Raw genomic sequence first — 19,769 nt, forward strand, 5'->3', positions numbered from 1 at the left:
TTGATCCCTGGAAGCACCGAGAATGGTGGGGTTAAGCATGGCTGCTTTCATGGGCAGATAGAGGAAAGCCTCTTATCCCAGTCACTCTCTAGATGGTGGTAGCTACAAAGAGAAATAGGCAACAGAGACCTTGGGGTGAAGAGCCAAAGGAAAATGAAACGTCCCTGGGACCTAGACAACCCTTCATGGTAGCCCTTCATAATTACCCTTTGAATTCTTTCAAACACTTGGAAATTGTAATATTGCTAGAGCATCTGATATTTTCAGGTGTTTAGATCCCTCAGTTCAGTTCAGTTCAGTCGCTCAGTCATGTCCGACTCTTTGTGACCCCATGAATTGCAGCATGCCAGGCCTCCCTGTCCATCATCAACTCCCAGAGTTCACTCAAACTCACATCCATTGAGTCAGTGATGCCATCCAGCAATCTCATCCTCTGTCGTCCCCTTCGCTACCTGCCCCCAAACCCTCCCCGCATCAGAGTCTTTTCCAATGAGTCAACTCTTTGCATGAGGTGGCCAAAGTACTGGAGTTTCAGCTTTAGCATCATTCCTTCCAAAGAAATCCCAGGGCTGATCTCCTACAGAATGGACTGGTTGGATCTCCTTGCAGTCCAAGGGACTCTCAAGAGTCTTCTCCAACACCACAGTTCAAAAGCATCAATTCTTCGGCACTCAGCTATCTTCACAGTCCAACTCTCACATCCATACATGACTACTTGGCAAAGTAATGTCTCTGCTTTTGAATATGCTATCTAGGTTGGTCATAACTTTCCTTCCAAGGAGTAAGTGTGTTTTAATTTCATGGCTGCAATCATCTGCAGTGATTTTGGAGTCAGAAAAAATAAAATCTGACACTGTTTCTACTGTTTCCCCATCTATTTCCCATGAAGTGATGGGACAAGATGCCATGATCTTCGTTTTCTGAATGTTGAGCTTTAAGCCAACTTTTTCACTCTCCTCTTTCATCAAGAGGCTTTTTAGTTCCTCTTCAATTTCTGCCATAAGGGTGGTGTCATCTGCATATCTGAAGTTATTGATATTTCTCCCGGCAAACTTGATTCCAGTTTGTGCTTCTTCCAGCCCAGCATTTCTCATGATGTACTCTGCATATAAGTTAAATAAACAGGGTGACAATATACAGCCTTGACATACTCCTTTTCCTATCTGGAACCAGTCTGTTGTTCCATGTCCAGTTCTGACTGTTGCTTCCTGACCTGCATATAGGTTTCTCAAGAGGCAGGTCAGGTGGTCTAGTATTCCCATCTCTTTCAGAATTTCCCACAGTTTGTTGTGATACACACAAAGGCTTTGACATAGTCAATAAAGCAGAAATAGATGTTTTTCTGGAACTCTCTTGCTTTTTCCATGATCCAGCAGATGTTGGCAATTTGATCTCTGGATCCTCTGCCTTTTCTGAAATCAGCTTGAACATCCCTGCTGCTGCTGCTGCTAAGTCGCTTCAGTCGTGTCCACTCTGTGCAACCCCATAGATGGTAGTGACCACTTAAATATATAAATATCAACTTGTTTTTGGAAAGAATTCACACCAGGTGGCGCTAGTGTTAAAGAACCACCTGCGAAAGCAGGAGCTGAAAGAGACACAGGTTTGATCCCTGGGTTGAGATGATCCCCTGGAGGAGGGCATGGCAACCCACTCCAGAATTCTTGCCTGGAGAATCCCATGGACAGCGGAGCCTGGAAGGCTACAGTCCATAGCGTCGCAAAGAGTTAAACATGACTGAAGCGACTTAGCATGCGCTCACAAACAGAGAAGGAAGTTAACATAACAAAATAGAAACTTTTGGACGAATTCAACGTCCTGTTATTTTTCTTTGCTGCTTCGAAATTTATAGCAGGAATTGATATGCTTCATGAAATATTGAATACTTCCCTGTCTTTGTGTTCACCATAAAGAAGGCTGAGCACCGAAGAATTGATGCTTTCAAATTGTGATGCTGGAGAAGACTCTTGAGAGTCACTTGGACAGCAAGGAGATCAAGCCAGTTAGTCCTAAAGGAAATGAATTGTAAGGACTGATGCTGAAGCCGAAGCTCCAATACTTTGGCCACCTGATGCGAAGAGCCGACACACTGGAAAAGACCCTGATGCTGGGAAAGAGTGAAGGCAGGAGGAAAAGGGGAGACAGAGGATGAGATTGGTTGGATGGCCTCACCGACTCAATGGACATGAGTTTGAGCCAACTCTGGAAGATGGTGAAGGACAGGGGAGCCTAGTGTGCTGCAGTCCATAGGGTGGCAAAGAATCAGACATGACTGATCGACTAAACAAAATAAAACACTGTGTCAGCCAGGCCTGTGGGGTTCCAGGTGGGCTAAATCTGTCCATGACAGGATCAGGTGCTCTTTCCTTATTGAGAAGCAGAAAATCATTGTGAAAGTGTTGAGAGCACAAGCACAAAGTCAGAAAGCTGGGTGGGGAGGGGGGAGGGTGGGGAAGTGAAGCTTTTTTGAGTAATAGAAAAATCAAGAAGCCAAAAAATTTCAAAAAGAAAAAACCTCAAGTGGATAAAATAAACTAAAAAAAAAAAAAGTAAAAAAAAAAAGCAAACAACCAAAACAAGAAGGCAGAATATAATAGGGATTAGGGTGGGGAAAAGTGAAGCAGATGGGAATTCCCTGGCAGTCCAGTGGTTAGGACTCTTTTACAGCTGAGGTCTCAGGTTCAATCCCTGGTCAGGGAACAAAGATCCTGCAAGCCAAGGGACATAGCAAAAAAAAAAAAAAAGGAATTTTTAAAGTGATACAAGGAATCAATGGAGCTAGAAGTTGGTTCTTTGAAAATGGGAAAATCTTTAGCTAGATTGACCGGGGCAGGGGAAGAAGAATTGATTATGCAAGAAGTCAAAGTCAGAGATGCTTCTAGTCTCATCTAGGTGTGTGTGCGGCTAAGGTGAAGCATCACAAAAGCAAAGAAACACGAGTACACTGACACTGCAAATGAACAAACCTGAGTTGCACCAGACCAGAGTTTGCCAAAGTGTTTCTCTTGAGAGCCAAATAGTCAATATTTTAGGTTGTTCAGGCCACATATGCTCTGGACCACATATTCCTCTGTATCTTTATTAACAACTTTTTGAAAATAAAAACCACTCAGCCTCTAGCCCATACAAAATCAGGGCCACAGGCAAGATTTGAGCTATGGACCAGAATTTACCTGACTGCTCCCCTGAACCAATAGGTAAGGATGGGGAAGAAAAATTCTAGATCAGCATTATCCAGTATGGTACATGTCTTGAGCACTTGAAATGTGGCTAGGTGGGAAATAAGTGTAAAATGTACACTGAGATTTGAGGACTGTTCAGAAAGAAGATAAAATATCTCATTAGTGATTTTTACATTATATGTTTAAATGATAAAATTTGTATACTCTGAGCTAAATACATTATTAAAATTAGTTGTGTGTTTCTTTTTCCTTTTTTAATGTGATACTAAGAAAATTTTAATTATATACATGGATTTCATATTTGCTTAGACAGCACTATCCTCTTCTGCAATTTGTCAAAATTTTAAAATGTGCCTTTGACTCAACAGTCCCACATAAGATATACACTATTTTATACATTAATTAAAAACTTGCCCATGACATATACATGGACACTTATCACCTTTCCCAAAGAACCTCCTCTTATCCTCAGGAGCTCACATTGACCCAGGGATCCACAATCGTTGACTTTCTGTGGAGTTGGGGATTTTTTTTGTTTTGTTTTGTTTTGGAGAGTTTTGTTTTGGCTATGTTTTGATTTTGTGGAGTGAGGGTTGTTTTGTTTTCTTGTTGGGGAGGGATTTGTTTTTGGTTGTTTGCAGAGTGTGGGGAATATCACAGTATTTGTATGAAGCAGAAAGTGTGTATGTTAGTCACTCAGTCATGTCTGACTCTTAGTGACCCCATGGACTGCCGGGCCCCTCTGTCCTTGGGATTCTCCAGGCAAGAATACTGGAGGAGGTTGCCATTTCCTTCTCCAGGGATCTTCCCAGGGATCTAACCTAGGTCTCCCACATTCCCAGCAGATTCTTTACCATCTGAGCCACTGGAGAAGCAGAACTCATGCACAAATCCATTAGGTTCTGCTGGAGGCTGTCTTCTCCTAGACAGAATTCACCATTTTTGGGGGCTTCCCAGGTGGTGTTAGTAGTAAAGAATCCACCTGACAATGCAGAGGGGTTGATCCCTGAGTTTAGAAGATCCCCTGGAGGAGGAAATGGCAACCCACTCCAGAATTCTTGCCTGGAAAACCCCATGGATGGAGAAGCCCGGCAGGCTGCAGTCCACAGGGTTGGAAAGCGTCAGGCAGGACTCACATTCTTTAAACTTTTATGTAATGAATGACCTGGCCAATTGTGAAATTTCAAATAAGGTGAAAACTTACAGTATTTAAGTTAACTGAAATACTCAGCTGAAATGAACTAAACTGGCCTACAGGCAGGATCTTTGTGGACGTGGAAAACACAGTACAGCTGTACTTCAGGGCTGCTGGCAAACAGATGAGGTGAGGGGAGAAGCTGGTTTGCAGACGCTATGGAAAACAGTATGGAGGGTCCTCAAAAAACCAAAGTAACTACCACAGAACAACAATTCCACTCCAGGTTATATATCCGAGGGAAAAAAATTAACTTGAAAAGATACATGCAGCCCAATATTATTAGCATTATTTACGATAGTCAAGATACAGAAGCAACTCAAGTGTCCACCAAAAGACAAATGGATAAAAAAAGATGTATATGTATGCAATAGAATACTATGAAGGCATAAGAAAGAACAAAGTTCTCCATTTGCAACATAGATGTACCTGAAGGTTATTATACTTAGTAAAATAAAGTAAGACAAATAACTTACATGTGAAATCTAAAAAATAAATGACTCTGTATTAACAAAAGAGAAGCAGAATCACTGATAGAATAAGCCAGTTAGTGGTTACCAGCCAGATGAGAGAAGGGTTAGGGACAAATGTGGTAGAGGATTAAGAGATACAGACTACTGTGTATAAAATAAGCTATGGGATATATGGTGCAGAACAGGAAAATAAAGCCATTATATTAATATATAATTACTCTAAATGAAATACAATCTATAAAATTATGTCACTGTGTTGTACACCTGGAACTAATATAATATTGTAAATCAACTGTACCTCAATCTAAAAAAAAAAATGAATGAATGAATGGGTAAAGACAGCCGATGGTGTATTAAAACATTCCAGTGGAAATATAGACATCAAAAATCCAACGTTTAAGAATCATTCTATGATGATATCATCTTCAAAATGAATGATGAATGTGCTAAAGTCATTCAATTTCCCTATTTTATCTGGGTTCCAGCTTTACTGAGATATAATAGTAAATTTAAAGTTGTATATATTTAGGATTTTTTTAGAAAATTTTAAATAAACACACAAAATTGTGTTTCATTTCAACAGTAAGAAAAAGAAATCACAACAGCATCAATTAAAAAAAAAGATTTGGATATACCACATGGCTTGAAGGACGGTAGTTCCCCCATCAAGGATCCAACCTGAACCCAGCAGTGAAAGTTCAGACTCCTAACCACTGGACCACCAAGGAAGTCCCTCAACATTTTTTAATATTTAGGAACAATTTCCACAGAGTTCTTGGGAAATAAAAACAAAGAGTTAATGAATGATATTAAAGAAGATTAATGAAATGAAGAGTCACATCACAGACAGCTAAATAAACACAGTGCAACCCTTGACACAGTATATAGTTACCCGTATTTTCTTCCTGTGTAGCAATCTATGTGCTTTTGTTGGAAAAAGGCACACGATGATACTTCTCCCTGCAGGTTAGTAGTTTATTTATTTTTTTCTGGTTAGCTTGTTGTACTGTCTATGAAAATTCATCTTGCTGCACAGGTATGAGGTATGCACTTTTCTGTACATATCTATCATGCTTTGAAACATTTACTGAAAAACTAGACAACAGATAAGTCATTTCATCCACTAGCAATGAGTAAAGGGCCCTAAATTCACCCCCACCGTCACAGTCCATAGAGACTTAAAGTGCCCCTGGAACCAGCAGATTCTCCAGTGCCTGGAGGGATTCCACTCAGCATCTATGTCCTGTGGTTAAGATGACTCAGCACCTGGGATGTTCTTGTCAAGAGTCTGGAAAGCGGAGGCTGCTGGATGTTGCTCACTGTTCTCCAAGCTGTGTCGGATCCCGTATCCAAAGTATATGATAAACCCTAGGAGGAAAATGAGACGATGAAAAGGAAAAGTAGGAGCTGCACCCAGTTACACATGCCCAAAAGGCCTCCTGTTATGGCAGCCAAGACAGTTTAGGGGAGATGCTGTAGAAGAGTATTGGGTTCAATCCCTCAAGCAGTCTCTTTATCCTAGAAAACTTCTTACCAATCACATTCCAGACTCCAAATTGGGCCCAAGTCCTAGAGGTCATCTGTATCATCAGGTAAATGTTCACAAAGATGCTCACCAGTGGGAGGACAGGCAGAGCAGGGACCTGTGGGCAGAGTCAGTTCATCCCTGAACACAGCCCAGACGTCTGAAAGGGAGACCCGACCCCAGGTGGGCGAGAAGATCAGTCCTCAGGCTGTGTGTTCAGTGGCTGCTCAGACTGTATATGTAAAGCACATATACAATGTGGACCAGGGAGGTGGTCCAGGAAAGGGTTTTAACAATTCTTCTTCCCTGGTACAGCAAAGGATGATTAGACAGATTTTTTTTTTTTTTTAGTATTTCTTTATTTGACTGCACTATCTCTTAGCTGCAGTGGGTGGGATCGTTCATCTTCGCTGCACTCACAGATCTCTAGCTGTACCCTGTGGGATTAGCTCCTTGACCAGGGAGGGAACCCGGGCCCCCTGCATTGGGAGCTCAGAGTTTAGCCTCTGGACCACCAGGGAAGTCCCAGTGAAGGATGTTTAGACCTAAAGCACACAGACTTCCTTCACTCAAGGTGGACACTCTGGGCGCGTAAGGTCACCTACCTTGAAGTGAAGAGGTCTGAGGCTCTGGGGCTGCCTCCAGATGATGACCGAGACCCCAGTGATGAGCAGCAGCAGCAGCACAGCCACTGTGGTGAGCACGGGGTCTCCAGAGAACACCTGGCTGGGCCACTGGGACAGAATCAGGCTCAGGATGGTCAGCAGGAGAACTGCAAGGGTCAAGGTGGAGGAGAACAGAACAGGTTCGACTCCAGAAGCCAAAGATGTCAAGACCTTGGGTCACACTCCTCCCCAAAACTTCCCACATCATGAAGGCTCATCGTATCTCCAGCATTCCTCAACTGATGAAATACACATTCCCACCTTATCTTGTCAATTTCAGAATACCACTGGCGAGAGATCCCGATGCTCACCAAGCAGTAAGGCACATCCATAGACAATCTGGCCAGAGGTCCGGGTGGGGATGGTGCTGGCAGGGTGACAGAGACTCTTGAGAATCTTTGAGTTTCCCACTTCAGATGCAGTGTTCAAAGGACTTGCTTCAACTACAGACTCCATCTCAGTTTCTTCCTCTGTTTTCTTCTTGCTTAAATTCTCATCCGGTTGATATCTGAATTAGAAATATTAAAGCAATCTTAACAGCAGCCCCTACTCATCCAACTCACACAGCGTATTCCAAATCTCTGCTGCCTTAAACAGAGCAGACATTAAGAAGGCGGCATGAAGCAGAAGACAATTCCCTTCTCATCAATCCCGAGTATCCAAGACCCACCCAAGGTGTCGTGGGGTCTCACCTAAGGACAAGGACAGAAAACTCCACCAGGGAATAAGCCAGCAGGGTCCCGATGGACATGAGGTCCACCAGGTCACGGAGCTCGAAGAGTAATGCCATGACCCCTAGAAGGAGGGCGCAAACAAGGTGGGGAAGGGGAGTGAGAACCCAGGAGAAATATCCAAACTAAGAAAATTGATCAAAGAAGGCGTGGCCATTATTTCTTTACCTGCCAGAATTCCAGAAGCCAAGGTGGCCATGACGGGGGTACGGGTGCGGGCGTGGATGCGGGCAAGTCCCCGAAAGAGGAGCCCGTCATCTGCCATTGAGTAGATCACACGGGGCATGGGGAACATGGCACCCAGGAGGCTGGGAGAGACAACGAGGACATGTGTGGGGACGTGGAGAAGCAGCAGAGACCAGGGCATCCACTCCCTCGTCTACACGGGGCAAGATTATCTTGCTCTCTTTTTCTCCCATTTCCAAGGGCTGGGATACCTGAGCATCTGACAGTCAATGGGCAGAAACCCGTGACACTGACCTGGATGTAAGAGCACAGAGGGTGCCAACAGCCACCACGTATCTGGCAGGGCCCCAGCCAATGTGGAGGAAAGCCTGCGGCAAGGGGCTTCCAGTATGAATCTGGTAGTAGGGCACCATGAGGGTGAGTGCCGCTGAGACACCAAAATACGCCAAAAAGCAGATCAAGAGTGAGATCACGATGCCCAAGGGGATGGACCGCTGGGGATTTCGGGCTTCTTCCCCTGCAGGATTGGAGGAAGTACTGGGTCAGGAAACATGCCAGGGTGAAAGCACAAAATCCCCTTTCCTGTTGAACCTGCAAAAGAAACCCCTACACCCAAGGGCAGCCCAATCTGTGTCCACACCCTGGATGGGACCATGACCACATTACCTGTAGTAGCAATGACATCAAAACCGACAAATGCATAGAAACACGTAGCTGCTCCTTGGACAATCCCATCAAAGCCAAAAGGCACAAACCCTCCGGCACCCAGAGGGCCTGAGCTATGGTGAGAGAAGGAGCAAGATAGAATGTGGTTGAGGTGTGTTCAGCCATCACTTCTGGACTCTTCCCTTCACACCACTAGTCCTGGGCTCCAGGAGCCCCATCACCTGGATTCATCAGCCCAGGTCTGTTTAGTCTCCACCACGTTCCCATCTCTGCACCCTCCTCCACGTGCATTACTAAGGCCCAGAGAACCCTCCTAACCTAGAAGAATCATTGGATCCAGATATGTTCGGTTTGTAGTCCTCTTCCGTGAGCTTCCAGTTGTGTGGGTCTCCCTTAATGATGCCAGAGATGATGACGAAACTGAGAACCAAAAGGTTCAAGCCTGTGAACACTTTGTTAACCAGGGCTGACTCACCAGCTCCCACAACCAGTATTCCTGTGAGAAAGATGGAATATGAGACATCCAAAAGTGGTTACGTGGGGCTGGGGTCCTGAGGAGGTGGACAGTGACTGCTCAGTGGATACAGGGTTTCCTTTTGTTGTGATGAACATGTTTGGAGCTAGACCGAGGTGATGCTTACAGAACACTGTGAATATACCAGGTCCCACTGAATTGCACACTTTAAGATCGTTAATTTCTTACTGTGACTATCATCTCCCAGTAGACAGGTCTATAAAATCATTAGGTTGTACACCTTAAACTTATACAATGTTGGATGTTAATTTTATCTGAATAAAGCTGGGAAAAATAATAAAATGGTTGATTTTATGCTATGTAAATTACCTCTTGATTTAAAAAAAAATCTTTGATCTTAATACAGAGGAAGAAACTTGTTGGTCTAAGTGAATGGTTCTCAGCGGGGTGATCTTGTTCCCCAAGCAGTTGGCACTGTCTGGGGACATTCTTATTGTCACAGTTTGGGGGGAGGGCGGGCATCACTGGTGTCTAGTGAGTGAAGGCCAGGGATGCCACTCAACACCCAACAGTGATTTAAAACAACAAAAACAAAACCCAGGGACTTCCCTGGTGGTCCAGCACTTAAGACTCTGTGCCTCCACCTTAGAGGGCACAGGTTTGACCCCTGATCGGACATGACTGAAGTGACTTAGCAGTAGCAGGGAACAGAAGAGCCTGGCAGGCTACAGTCATAGGGTTGCAAAGAGTTGGAGGTGACTGAAGTGACTTAGCACGCATGCACACAGGGGAACTAAGGGGCTTCCCAGGCGGCACTAGTGGTAAAGAACCTCCTGTCAATGCAGGAGATGCAGGTTCAATCCCTGGGTCTGGAAGATTCCCTGGAGAAGGGAAGGGCAACTCACTCCAGTACTCTTGCCTGGAGAATTCCATGGACAGAGGAGCCTGGCGGGCTACAGTCTATGGGGTCGCAAAGAGTCAGATACGACTGAGAGACTTAGCACATACACGTGCATGCACAGGGGAACCAAGATCCAGCATGCATTGCAGCACAATCAAAAAAAAAAAAAAAAATCAAATGCAAAGGACAACTGCCACACTTACGAATGATCTAGCCCAAACTGTCAGTAGTGCCAATGGTGGGAAACAATGGTCTATGTCTCACCTTCCTGTCTCTCATATCCTAGAGCCTTCAATCCAGTTGTAATTCTTCTACCATTCTTCCATCCCAAGCCTTTCCTACCGCAGGTCCCCACTTCCACACCCCATTCTTCCCATCCTATCTGTGATCCCTGTCTTACCCGTGAGCAGCAGCACCAGGCCCAGTGCAAAAAAGTCTGGGTACTCGGCCAAGAAGTGGGGCACATGCAGAGAAAAAGTTCCCTGTAATGCCTGAGAGATGTGGTCCCCTATCAAGCTGTCAAAGGTGGAGCTCCAGGCCCTGGACACACTGGCGGTACCTGCCGGAGCAGAAGATAGAACATTCATTAGCAAACATTCATTGAACCCCTACCTGGTGTCACTGGATGTCTTTGGGCAGGGGAAGGGGCTAGGGAGAAACATACAAAATGTTCTAATCTCAAAGAGATTCTTTTCACAGGTTGGGAAGAGTAGACTAGGATGATCCACAAAATAGATCAACTGTTTAATGTTAGGAGATCAATGTTATGTGAAAAAAAAAGGAAAACAGGTCATTGGGAGCAGGAGGTCTGGGAGATGAGGGTTGAAATTTTCGATCAAGTAGCAGAGGGAAATCCCATAAAGGCAACAGCTGAACAAAGACCCTCGATACGGTGAGAGGATGAGCCTGTGGGCCCTGCCTCCCTCTCACCCACTTTCTGCAGTTCCCTTCCCTTCTTTGTTCTGGGTCCATCCTTTAAAGGTAACAGGAGAGAGCTGAGAAGAAGGGAGCTATGAGGTTTGCCTGCTGCTATGACCCACGTCTCCCCACCACCACCAAAGTGGATGGTAGCAACGTTTCCCAAGAATGAGAGAAGACCTAAATCCCTGCTCCCAGTTTCTTCATCTGAAGCCCCACACCTCCCCCTCCCCATCAACTCACCGATGACGTAGGACAATATAAGATTCCAGCCAGTGATGAAGGCGCATAGCTGCCCCACGGTGACGTAGCTGTAGAGATACGCAGAACCGGAGCCTGGTACCCGGGCCCCAAACTCGGCATAGCAGATCCCAGACAACATAGAAGACAGGGAGGCCACCAGGAAGCAGATGATGATCGCTGGTCCAGCTTTATCCTTGGCCACGTCTCCAGCCAGGATGTACACGCCAGCCCCCAGGGTGCTGCCCACACCCAAAGCCACCAGATCGAGGGTGTTCAGACAACGAGACAGGAGACTCTCAGACTTCTCTCTGGGCTCCAGTGGCCTCCGGCGGACCAGCTTCTGACCAAACTGGCGAACAGAGTGACGCAGCATCCTAGATGGAGTTGAGGAGACCACGATCTGCTGAGAAAACAAGACACAAAGTCATCAAGAAGGTCCATCTACCCTTGGCCCTGAGAGTCCAGTTCCACAGAGCAATGGAGTGGTGAGGGGCAGGTGGTATAAAGACATATGGATCAAGTTCTCCATCTCTGAGTGTTGCTTTCTTCAAACATAAAGAAGACTTTTGAGATGTTTCAAAGTTACTGGAAGAGCTGCTTGAAGAGAAGTGAGAGGGAGAAGAATACGTCTCCGTAAACATGCCTCTTTGGCTTGTGGGTTGTTTTGAGCTGAAGGCAATTAAGACCCAAAAGATTCAGAAAAATCTCCTTGCTTAGGCTTAAGTTAGTCTCCCTTAACTGGTCAAAATCATTTAGATTAGGGGACCTACGGCAGGAAGAGAGCTGTTACCAGAGATAACTCTTTATCTCAGGAAGACTTACCTGCAGTGAGTGGCAAACATTAATTTACCAACCTTCCCATCTTCCTGCGGGTTCTCTTCTCCTTGAAGCCCCAGATCCCAACCCACACTCCACCCCCACCCCCGGCCCCCGACCTTCTCCTTAGCTCAGGGGAGCCTTTAAACCTCAGTTGCTTGTCTTTGAACCTCAGCGCGTTTATGGGACTCCCATACATAGGAGTTTATTTAATCTGTCTTATATAAGTTTAATGATTAGAACCTAGAAAGAAAAGCTTCCCACCCCTGCACTGAACAAATGGTGGCAACCCACTTCCAGTATCCTTGCCTGGAAAATTCCATGGACAGAGGAACCTGGTGAGCTATAGTCCATGGGGTCACAAAGAGTCAGACATGACTGAGCGACTAACACACACACACACAGAAGCAAAATCTTTCAACAAAGAGCCTAGCACACAGTAGCTGCTTAAATGGTATTAGTTAAATGGGTAAGAATGCTGGATTTTTTTTTTTTTTTAATCTTTTGGCCCTGCAGCATAGTTTGTGGGATCTTAGTTCCCTGACCAAAGCTCGAACCCATGCCGTTTTCACTGGTAGCACTGAGTCTTAACCTCTAGACCACCAGGGAGGCCCCAAGAATGTTGATTTTTAAAGCAAAATCACCCAGCTCTGCTGGTTCAAATCTGGCACTGTGATGTGTGGCTTATGTGACTTCCCACAAGCTACATACTGCTGTGTCCTCCTTTCTCCTATAAAACAGGGAGATTAATTATTACCAGCATTATTCCCCCCTGCCCTATTATGTGTGATATGACAGCTGAAGGGACTCAGTGATCAGAGCAATGAAACCAAGTCTGCCAGTAACCAAGTTCACTTGCTGACTCTATGATTCATCTCTCCATCCAAAACTGTATTCCCTTTCTGGTCCCAGTCCTATTCCCCTCGGGGAATCCAAAAAAAGAGGGCTGGGGGTGGGGGAAAGACTAGGGGGAGGAGATTGTTAGGCAATTTGGGATGGACATGCACACACTGCTGTATTTAAAATGGATAATCAACAAGAATCTACTATATAGCAGGGAACTCTGCTATACAGGGAACTCTGCTCAGTGTTATGTGGCAGCCTGGATGGGAGGGGAGTTTGGGGAAGAACGGATACATGTATGTATATGGTTGAGTCCCTTTGTCTACCTGAAACTATTACATTGTTAATCAGCTATATTCCAATAAAAAAGCTTAAAAAAGGAAAAAAGGAGGGATTCAACTCAAAGAGGACCCTGCAGGACCCTTCCGGTACAAAAGTCTCCCCATCCTCTCATTTATTTGTAGACAAAAGATTTAATCTCCAAGGTCTTACCTGGGTTCCAAAATGCAGAGTCCACAGTACTAATTAAAGAAGTGACAGAAACAAAGAAAAAGTAGCACCAAATAGTCTCCAAGGGAAAAACAGCTTGATGTTCTTATTTGTTCCCCAGGCTCTAAGTAAATAACACAGTGCCTCAACCATTGTTTTTGCTCTCCTGGAAAGAAGTTGAGGGATCCCAGAGATCCTGATTTGCTAGTTTATCTTGCAGCAACACACAGATCAATCACAATCGCCAATGACCCATTGAGTCACAAAAATGCTGACAGGATGTCTGCAACTGAGATCTTATCCAGAAGCTGAAATCACAAAGACCACCCCTTCTCTGGGCTCCCCAGGTGGCTCAGGGGTAAAGAATCCACCTGCCAATGAAGGACTTCCCTGCCTGGGTCAAGGAGATGCCCTGGAGGAGGAAATGGCAACCGGCTCCAGTATTCTGAATATGTGAACCGTGAACTTCCTGATGTTCAAGCTGGTTTTAGAAAAGGCAGAGGAACCAGAGATCAAATTGCCAACATCCGCTGGATCATGGAAAAAGCAAGAGAGTTCCAGAAAAACATCTATTTCTGCTTTATTGACTATGCCAAAGCCTTTGACTGTGTGCATCACAATAAACTGTGGAAAATTCTGAAAGAGATGGGAATACCAGACCACCTGATCTGCCTCTTGAGAAATCTGTATGCAGGTCAGGAAGCAACAGTTAGAACTGGACATGGAACAACAGACTGGTTCCAAACAGGAAAAGGAGTAAGTCACGGCTGTATATTGTCACCCTGTTTATTTAACTTATATGCAGAATACATCATGAGAAACACTGGACTGGAAGAAACACAAGCTGGAATCAAGATTGCCGGGAGAAATATCAATAACCTCAGATATGCAGATGACACCACCCTTATGGTAGAAAGTGAAGAGGAACTCAAAAGCCTCTTGATGAAAGTGAAAGAGGAGAGTGAAAAAGTTGGCTTAAAGCTCAACATTCAGAAAACGAAGATCATGGCATCTGGTCCCATCACTTCATGGGAAAGAGATGGGGAAACAGTGGAAACAGTGGCAGACTATTTTTTGGGGCTTCAAAATCTCTGCAGATGGTGACTGCAGCCATGAAATTAAAAGACGCTTACTCCTTGGAAGGAAGGTTATGACCAACCTAGATAGCACATTCAAAAGCAGAGACATTACTTTGCCAACAAAGGTCTGTCTAGTCAAGGCTATGGTTTTTCCTGTGGTCATGTATGGATGTGAGAGTTGGACTGTGAAGAAGGCTGAGTGCCAAAGAATTGATGCTTTTGAACTGTGGTGTTGGAGAAGACTCTTGAGAGTCCTTTGGACTGCAAGGAGATCCAACCAGTCCATTCTGAAGGAGATCAGCCCTGGGATTTCTTTGAAAGGAATGATGCTAAAGCTGAAACTCCAGTACTTTGGCCACCTCATGGGAAGAGTTGACTCATTGGAAAAGACTCTGATGCTGGGAGGGATTGGGGGCAGGAGGAGAAGGGGATGACAAAGGATGAGATGGCTGGATGGCATCACTGACTCGATGGACGTGAGTGTGAGTGAACTCTGGGCGTTGGTGATGGACAGGGAGGCCTGGCGTGCTGTGATTCATGGGGTTGCAAAGAGTTGGACATGACTGAGTGACTGATCTGATCTGATCTGATCCAGTATTCTTGCCTGGAGAATCCCGTTGACAGAGGAGCCTGGTGGGCTACAGTCCATGGGATCAGTCAGACACCACTGAGTGACTAAGCAGACTGTGCATCAGGCACAAGATTCTACAACAAGTCTCACACTCCACCCATCTCCCCACCAAGGATCCTAAAATCTGAAGCTTTCTCCTCCATGGCTTGCAGAGTTGACAAGGAATTGGAACTCTGCTTTGGGGCAGAGAAGGAAATGGCAACCCACTGGAGAAGGAAATGGCAACCCACTCCAGTATTCTTGCCTGGAAAATTCCATGGACAGAGGACCCTTGTAGGCTACAGTCCATGGGGTCGCAAGGAGTCGGACACGACTGAGCGACTTCACTTCACTTTGGGGCAGAAAGCAGATGGAATTCACAGGGAGGGACAGATTGTGGCCCAGCTCAGTCAAAGCATCAAACCAGAGTGCCCTCCCAGCTGCCTAGAGGAAGAGGGAACTAGCCTCCATTCTGGATCAGAAATGGCAGGACTCTGTTTCTTGCTGCTGTGGAGCCTGAAACGTCTCCTCCCTACATGGCTCCACAGGGTTAGGCTGATTCAGAGACCACGAGTCACCGTCAGGGGCTTCCACCCTGATACTCCAAAGTCCAAGGTTAGCGTTTTGATTTAGAGTCAGGAAACTCACTAGAATTTTGGCTCCTCAAACACTCCTGTGGAGTCATATACTCCTCTGAACCTGCATTGCCTTCTTGCTCAAATGCTGCTGCTGAATACTTTAGCCCTGTTTGCAGGAATACAAATGGTGCAGCTGCTCCTGATAAAGTATGTTTTTTCCAGGGACTTTGCTGTCTGTCCAGTGGTTAAAAGAGTCCACCTTCTAGTTCAGGGGATACAGGCTCAATCCGTAGTCAAGGAATAAGATCCCACATGCCCTGCTGTGTAGCACAACCAAAAAATAAATTCAGTCAGTTCAGTCGCTCAGTGACCCCATGTTGTGTCTGACTGTTTGTGACCCCATGGACTGCAGCATGCCAGGCCTCCCTGTCCATCACCGACTCCCGGAGTTTACTCAGACTCATGTCCATCGAGTCAGTGACGCCATCCAACCATCTCATCCTCTGTCGTCCCCTTCTCCTCTCGCCTTCAATCTTTCCTAGGATCAGGGTCTTTCCCAATGAGTTCATTCGAATCTTTCTTTAAAAAAAAAAAAAAAGTATGGTGGTCCCTTCAAAAACTAAAAATGGATTTATCACTATGATCCAGCAACTTCTCCTATGGGTGTCTACCCCAAAGAACTGAAAATAAGATCTCAAAGAGATATTTGTACACCTATGTTCAAAGCAGTAGTATTCACAGTAGCTGAAAGATGGAAGCCTCCCAGAAGTTCATCCTCAAAAGAATGGATAAACACTATACAGACAATGAAATATTACTCAGCCTCAAGAAGGAACTCGGAGAAGGCAATGGCACCCCACTCCAGTACTCTTGCCTGGAACGTCCCATGGACGGAGGAGCCTGGTAGGCTGCAGTCCATGGGGTCGCTAAGAGTCGGGCATGACTGAGTGACTTCACTTTCACTTTTCACTTTCCTGCATTGGAGAAGGAAATGGCAACCCACTCCAGTGTTCTTGCCTGGAGAATCCCAGGGACAGAGGAGCCTAGTGGGCTGCCATCTATGGGGTCGTAGAGTCAGACATGACTGAAGCAACTTAGCAGCAGTAGCAGCAGCAAGAAGGAACTAAAAAGAGCCTCTTGACGAAGGTGAAAAAGGAGAGTGAAAAAGCTGGCTTGAAACTCAACATTCAAAAAACTAAGATCATAGCATCCAGTCCCATCACTTCATGGGAAATAGATGGGGAAACAATGGAAACAGTGACAGACTTTATTTTCTTGGGTTCCAAAATCACTGCAGACTGTGACTGCAGCCATGAAATTAAAAGACACTTGTTCCGTGGAAGAAAAGCTATGACAAACACAGACAGCATATTAAAAAGCAGAGACATCAGCTTGTTGACAAAGGTCCATTTAGTCAAAGCTATGGTTTTTTCAGTAGTCATGAATGGATCATAAAGAAGGCTGAGCACTGAAGAATTGATGCTTTCGAACTGTAGTGCTGTAGAAGACTCTTGAGAGTTCCTTGGACAGCAAGGAGATCAAACTAGTCAATCCTAAAGGAAATCAACCCTGAATATTCAGTGGAAGGACTGATGCTGAATCTCCAATACTTTGGCCACCTGGTGTCAACATTGGAAAAGACTCTGATATTGGGAATGATTGAGGGCAGGAGGGAACAGCAGAGGATGAGATGGTTGGATGGCATCACCAATTCAATGGACATAAGTCTGAGTCAACTCCGGGAGATACTGAAGGACAAGGAAGCCTGGCGTGCTGCAGCCCATGGGATCACAAAGAGTTTGACACGACTGAGTGACTGAATAACAACAAAGAATAAACAGGAAAGGGAATTCTCTGGTGATCCAGTGGTGAAGACTCTGGGCCACCGCTGCAGGGGACACAGGTTGGATACCTGGTCTGAGAATTAACATCCCACGTGCTGGGCGGTGCAGTGGGGGGAATGAGGGGGTGGGAAGGAAATTCTGACACAGGCTACAACATGGAAGAACCCTGAGAACATTATGCTAAGCGATGTTTGCCAGGCACTAAGACAAAAGTTGTATGATTCCACTTCTATGAAGTACCTAGTTAAAGTTACTTGACTAGAGACAGAAAGCAGAATGGTGCTTTTCCAGGGTCTGGGTGAGAGGGAAATAAAGAGTAATTGTTAAGGGAGGACACGTTTCAGTTTTACAAGAAGAGAAGAGCTCTAGAGATGGGCTGCCCGGTAATGTGACTATACTTAACATTACTGAACTGAAAGCCTAAAAATAGTTAAGATGGCAAATTTTACGTCACACGGTATTACGTGTATTTCTGTTGTTGCTTAGTTGCAAAATCACGTACAAGCCCATGGACTGTAGCCCATCAGGCTCCTCTGTCCATGGGATTCTCCAGGCAAGAATACTGGAGCGGGGTGCCATGCCCTCCTCCAGGGGATCTTCCCAATCCAAGGATCGAACCCACATCTCCTAATTGGCAGGCGGATTCTTTACCACTGAGGCACCTGAGAAGCCCCTACGTGTATTTTTAAAATGTTTAAAAAAATTCTGCCAATGATAAATAATAGAGCCAGCTTCACAGAATTGCTGGGTGTAAGGAACCTGAAAGTGGTTTAAAGTAAATCACCACACAGCCCTCCTCCATAGGAACCAAACGCTAGACGATTAGGTCCCTTATAGTTGCCCCAGGATCCATAGAGGAGGAACCTACAGAAATGGACAGTACACAGGAGACTGAAATCAGTGGCCCACATGTCATAAATCCAAATAACAGCAATCTTCACTAGTGTTTAAACACCAGTGAAAAAATTAGTCTAAGAGCCTCCAGATCTGATGCAATCTCCTCCCCTGCCCACCTCTCCTCACACAAGCCTATCAACTCCTAACTCCTTCTGCTCTCATCTGGAAAATGGGTCTTTCCACCCTCCAGCTGGAGCCAACTGCACACGTGGGTGGATTGAAGTGGTCTCCTTAGGTGAGGATTCAGTCGTTTTCGACTGTCTGCGACCCCGTGGATTGTAGCCGGCCAGGCTCCTCTGTCCATGGGATTCTCCAGGCAAGAGCACTGAAGAGGGTTGCCATTCCCTTCTCCAGGGATCTTCCCAACCCAGGGATGGAGTGGTCTCCAGTGTCGCCTGCATTGGCAGGCAGGTTCTTGACTGCTGAGCCACATGGGAAGCCCTTAGGCTTTTAGGAGGTCTCTTTAGGAGGATCTGAACTCAGCACCCAGTCTCCGACAGAAGAGGGGGTGACCCAGGACTTACCAAATCTTAGGAGCAGAGCCTGGAGCACGGATATCCGTCAGTGCGGTTGAGTTTAAAGCTGTGTAGGGTTGGAGCTGATAGATCTGGAAAAACCAAACCTGGGAACCCTCCCACAACAAAAAGACAATTCTTAAGCCCTGGGTGGGGATGGGCGGGGATGGGAGGGGCAAATCTGCAGTGGTGCAATCAGCCACTTCTCTTCTGAGCTTGCCCTCAGGGGACAGTTCTGGGATTCTTGAGTCTGCAAGTGGTAAAAATACACAGAACGTAAAATTTAGCCGCTTCAGTCGTGTTAAGTACATTCACATCTTGTGCAATGGAACCCCAGGACTTTTTTTAATCCGGCAAAATGGAACCTCTGTCCCCATTCAACCACAATTTCCTCTTTCTCCTCCACCAGCTCCTGACAATCTCATTTCCACTCTGTCATTATGAATCTGACCACTCCAGGTGTTTCATTTAAGTAGAATCACTTAATTTCACTTACCAATATGTCCATAAGATTCACTAACACTGTAGCATGTATTAGAATTCCCTTCCGTTCTCTTTTTTTTTTAGCTGCCGGACACCTGGCATCTTAGTTCCTCAACCTGGGATCGAACCTGCGACTCCTGCTTTGGAAATTTGGGAGTCTTAACAACAGAACCACAGAGAAGTCCCCCCTTCTATTTTTTAATGCTGAATAATACTCTAGTATATGTGCCTGCCCCACCGGCTTATCCATTGTTTGATCATGGGCATTTGAATTGCTTTCATGCTTTACTTACTGTGAGTAATGCTGCTCTGAACGTGGGTGTACAAGGCACCAGAGTGTGCTTTCAATTCTTCTGAGTATTTCCTCATAGGTAGAATTGCTGGATTGTATGGTTCTAAGACTTTTATATCCTGTGATGGAGAAAATGTTCACATACTGAGGTATGGGGGAGTAG

At 45.5% G+C, this 19,769-nt stretch overlaps 1 protein-coding gene across 4 annotated transcripts; it reads right to left on the minus strand.

The window, feature by feature from the left end:
* Window positions 1-1,225: 1,225 nt before the first annotated feature.
* LOC133230998 (cationic amino acid transporter 3-like) lies at window positions 1,226-19,005 on the minus strand. 4 transcript variants are annotated; one of them, XM_061389148.1, is made up of 12 exons: window positions 18,841-19,000; window positions 11,161-11,560; window positions 10,400-10,558; window positions 8,942-9,119; window positions 8,624-8,736; window positions 8,252-8,474; window positions 7,940-8,079; window positions 7,733-7,835; window positions 7,352-7,548; window positions 6,981-7,147; window positions 6,385-6,493; window positions 5,455-6,218 (listed from the first exon to the last, which is right to left on the minus strand). In XM_061389148.1, exons 2-12 carry the CDS (start codon window positions 11,531-11,533, stop codon window positions 6,100-6,102), a joined length of 1,881 nt encoding a protein of 626 aa, XP_061245132.1. In that variant the 5' UTR covers window positions 11,534-11,560; window positions 18,841-19,000; the 3' UTR covers window positions 5,455-6,099. The 4 variants fall into 4 exon arrangements, with proteins under 4 accessions (XP_061245134.1, XP_061245132.1, XP_061245131.1 ...); XM_061389147.1 differs by having other exon boundaries at window positions 11,161-11,563; XM_061389150.1 differs by lacking the exon at window positions 8,624-8,736 and having other exon boundaries at window positions 1,226-6,218; window positions 8,942-9,043; window positions 11,161-11,563; window positions 18,841-19,005.
* Window positions 19,006-19,769: the final 764 nt, after the last annotated feature.

Source organism: Bos javanicus, chromosome 18 (assembly GCF_032452875.1).
Source record: "Bos javanicus breed banteng chromosome 18, ARS-OSU_banteng_1.0, whole genome shotgun sequence".
Taxonomy (NCBI): domain Eukaryota; kingdom Metazoa; phylum Chordata; class Mammalia; order Artiodactyla; family Bovidae; genus Bos; species Bos javanicus.

Coding starts and splice junctions, on each gene's coding strand:
- LOC133230998 (XM_061389148.1), bottom strand. CDS start 11,533: ATGCTGCGTCACTCTGTTCGCCAGTTTGGTCAGAAGCTGGTCCGCCGG. Junction 7,836..7,939: donor GGCTTCTGGAATTCTGGCAG/GTAAAGAAATAA, acceptor CCCTCCTTCTAG/GGGTCATGGCATTACTCTTC. Junction 7,549..7,732: donor TTTTCTGTCCTTGTCCTTAG/GTGAGACCCCAC, acceptor TTTCTAATTCAG/ATATCAACCGGATGAGAATT.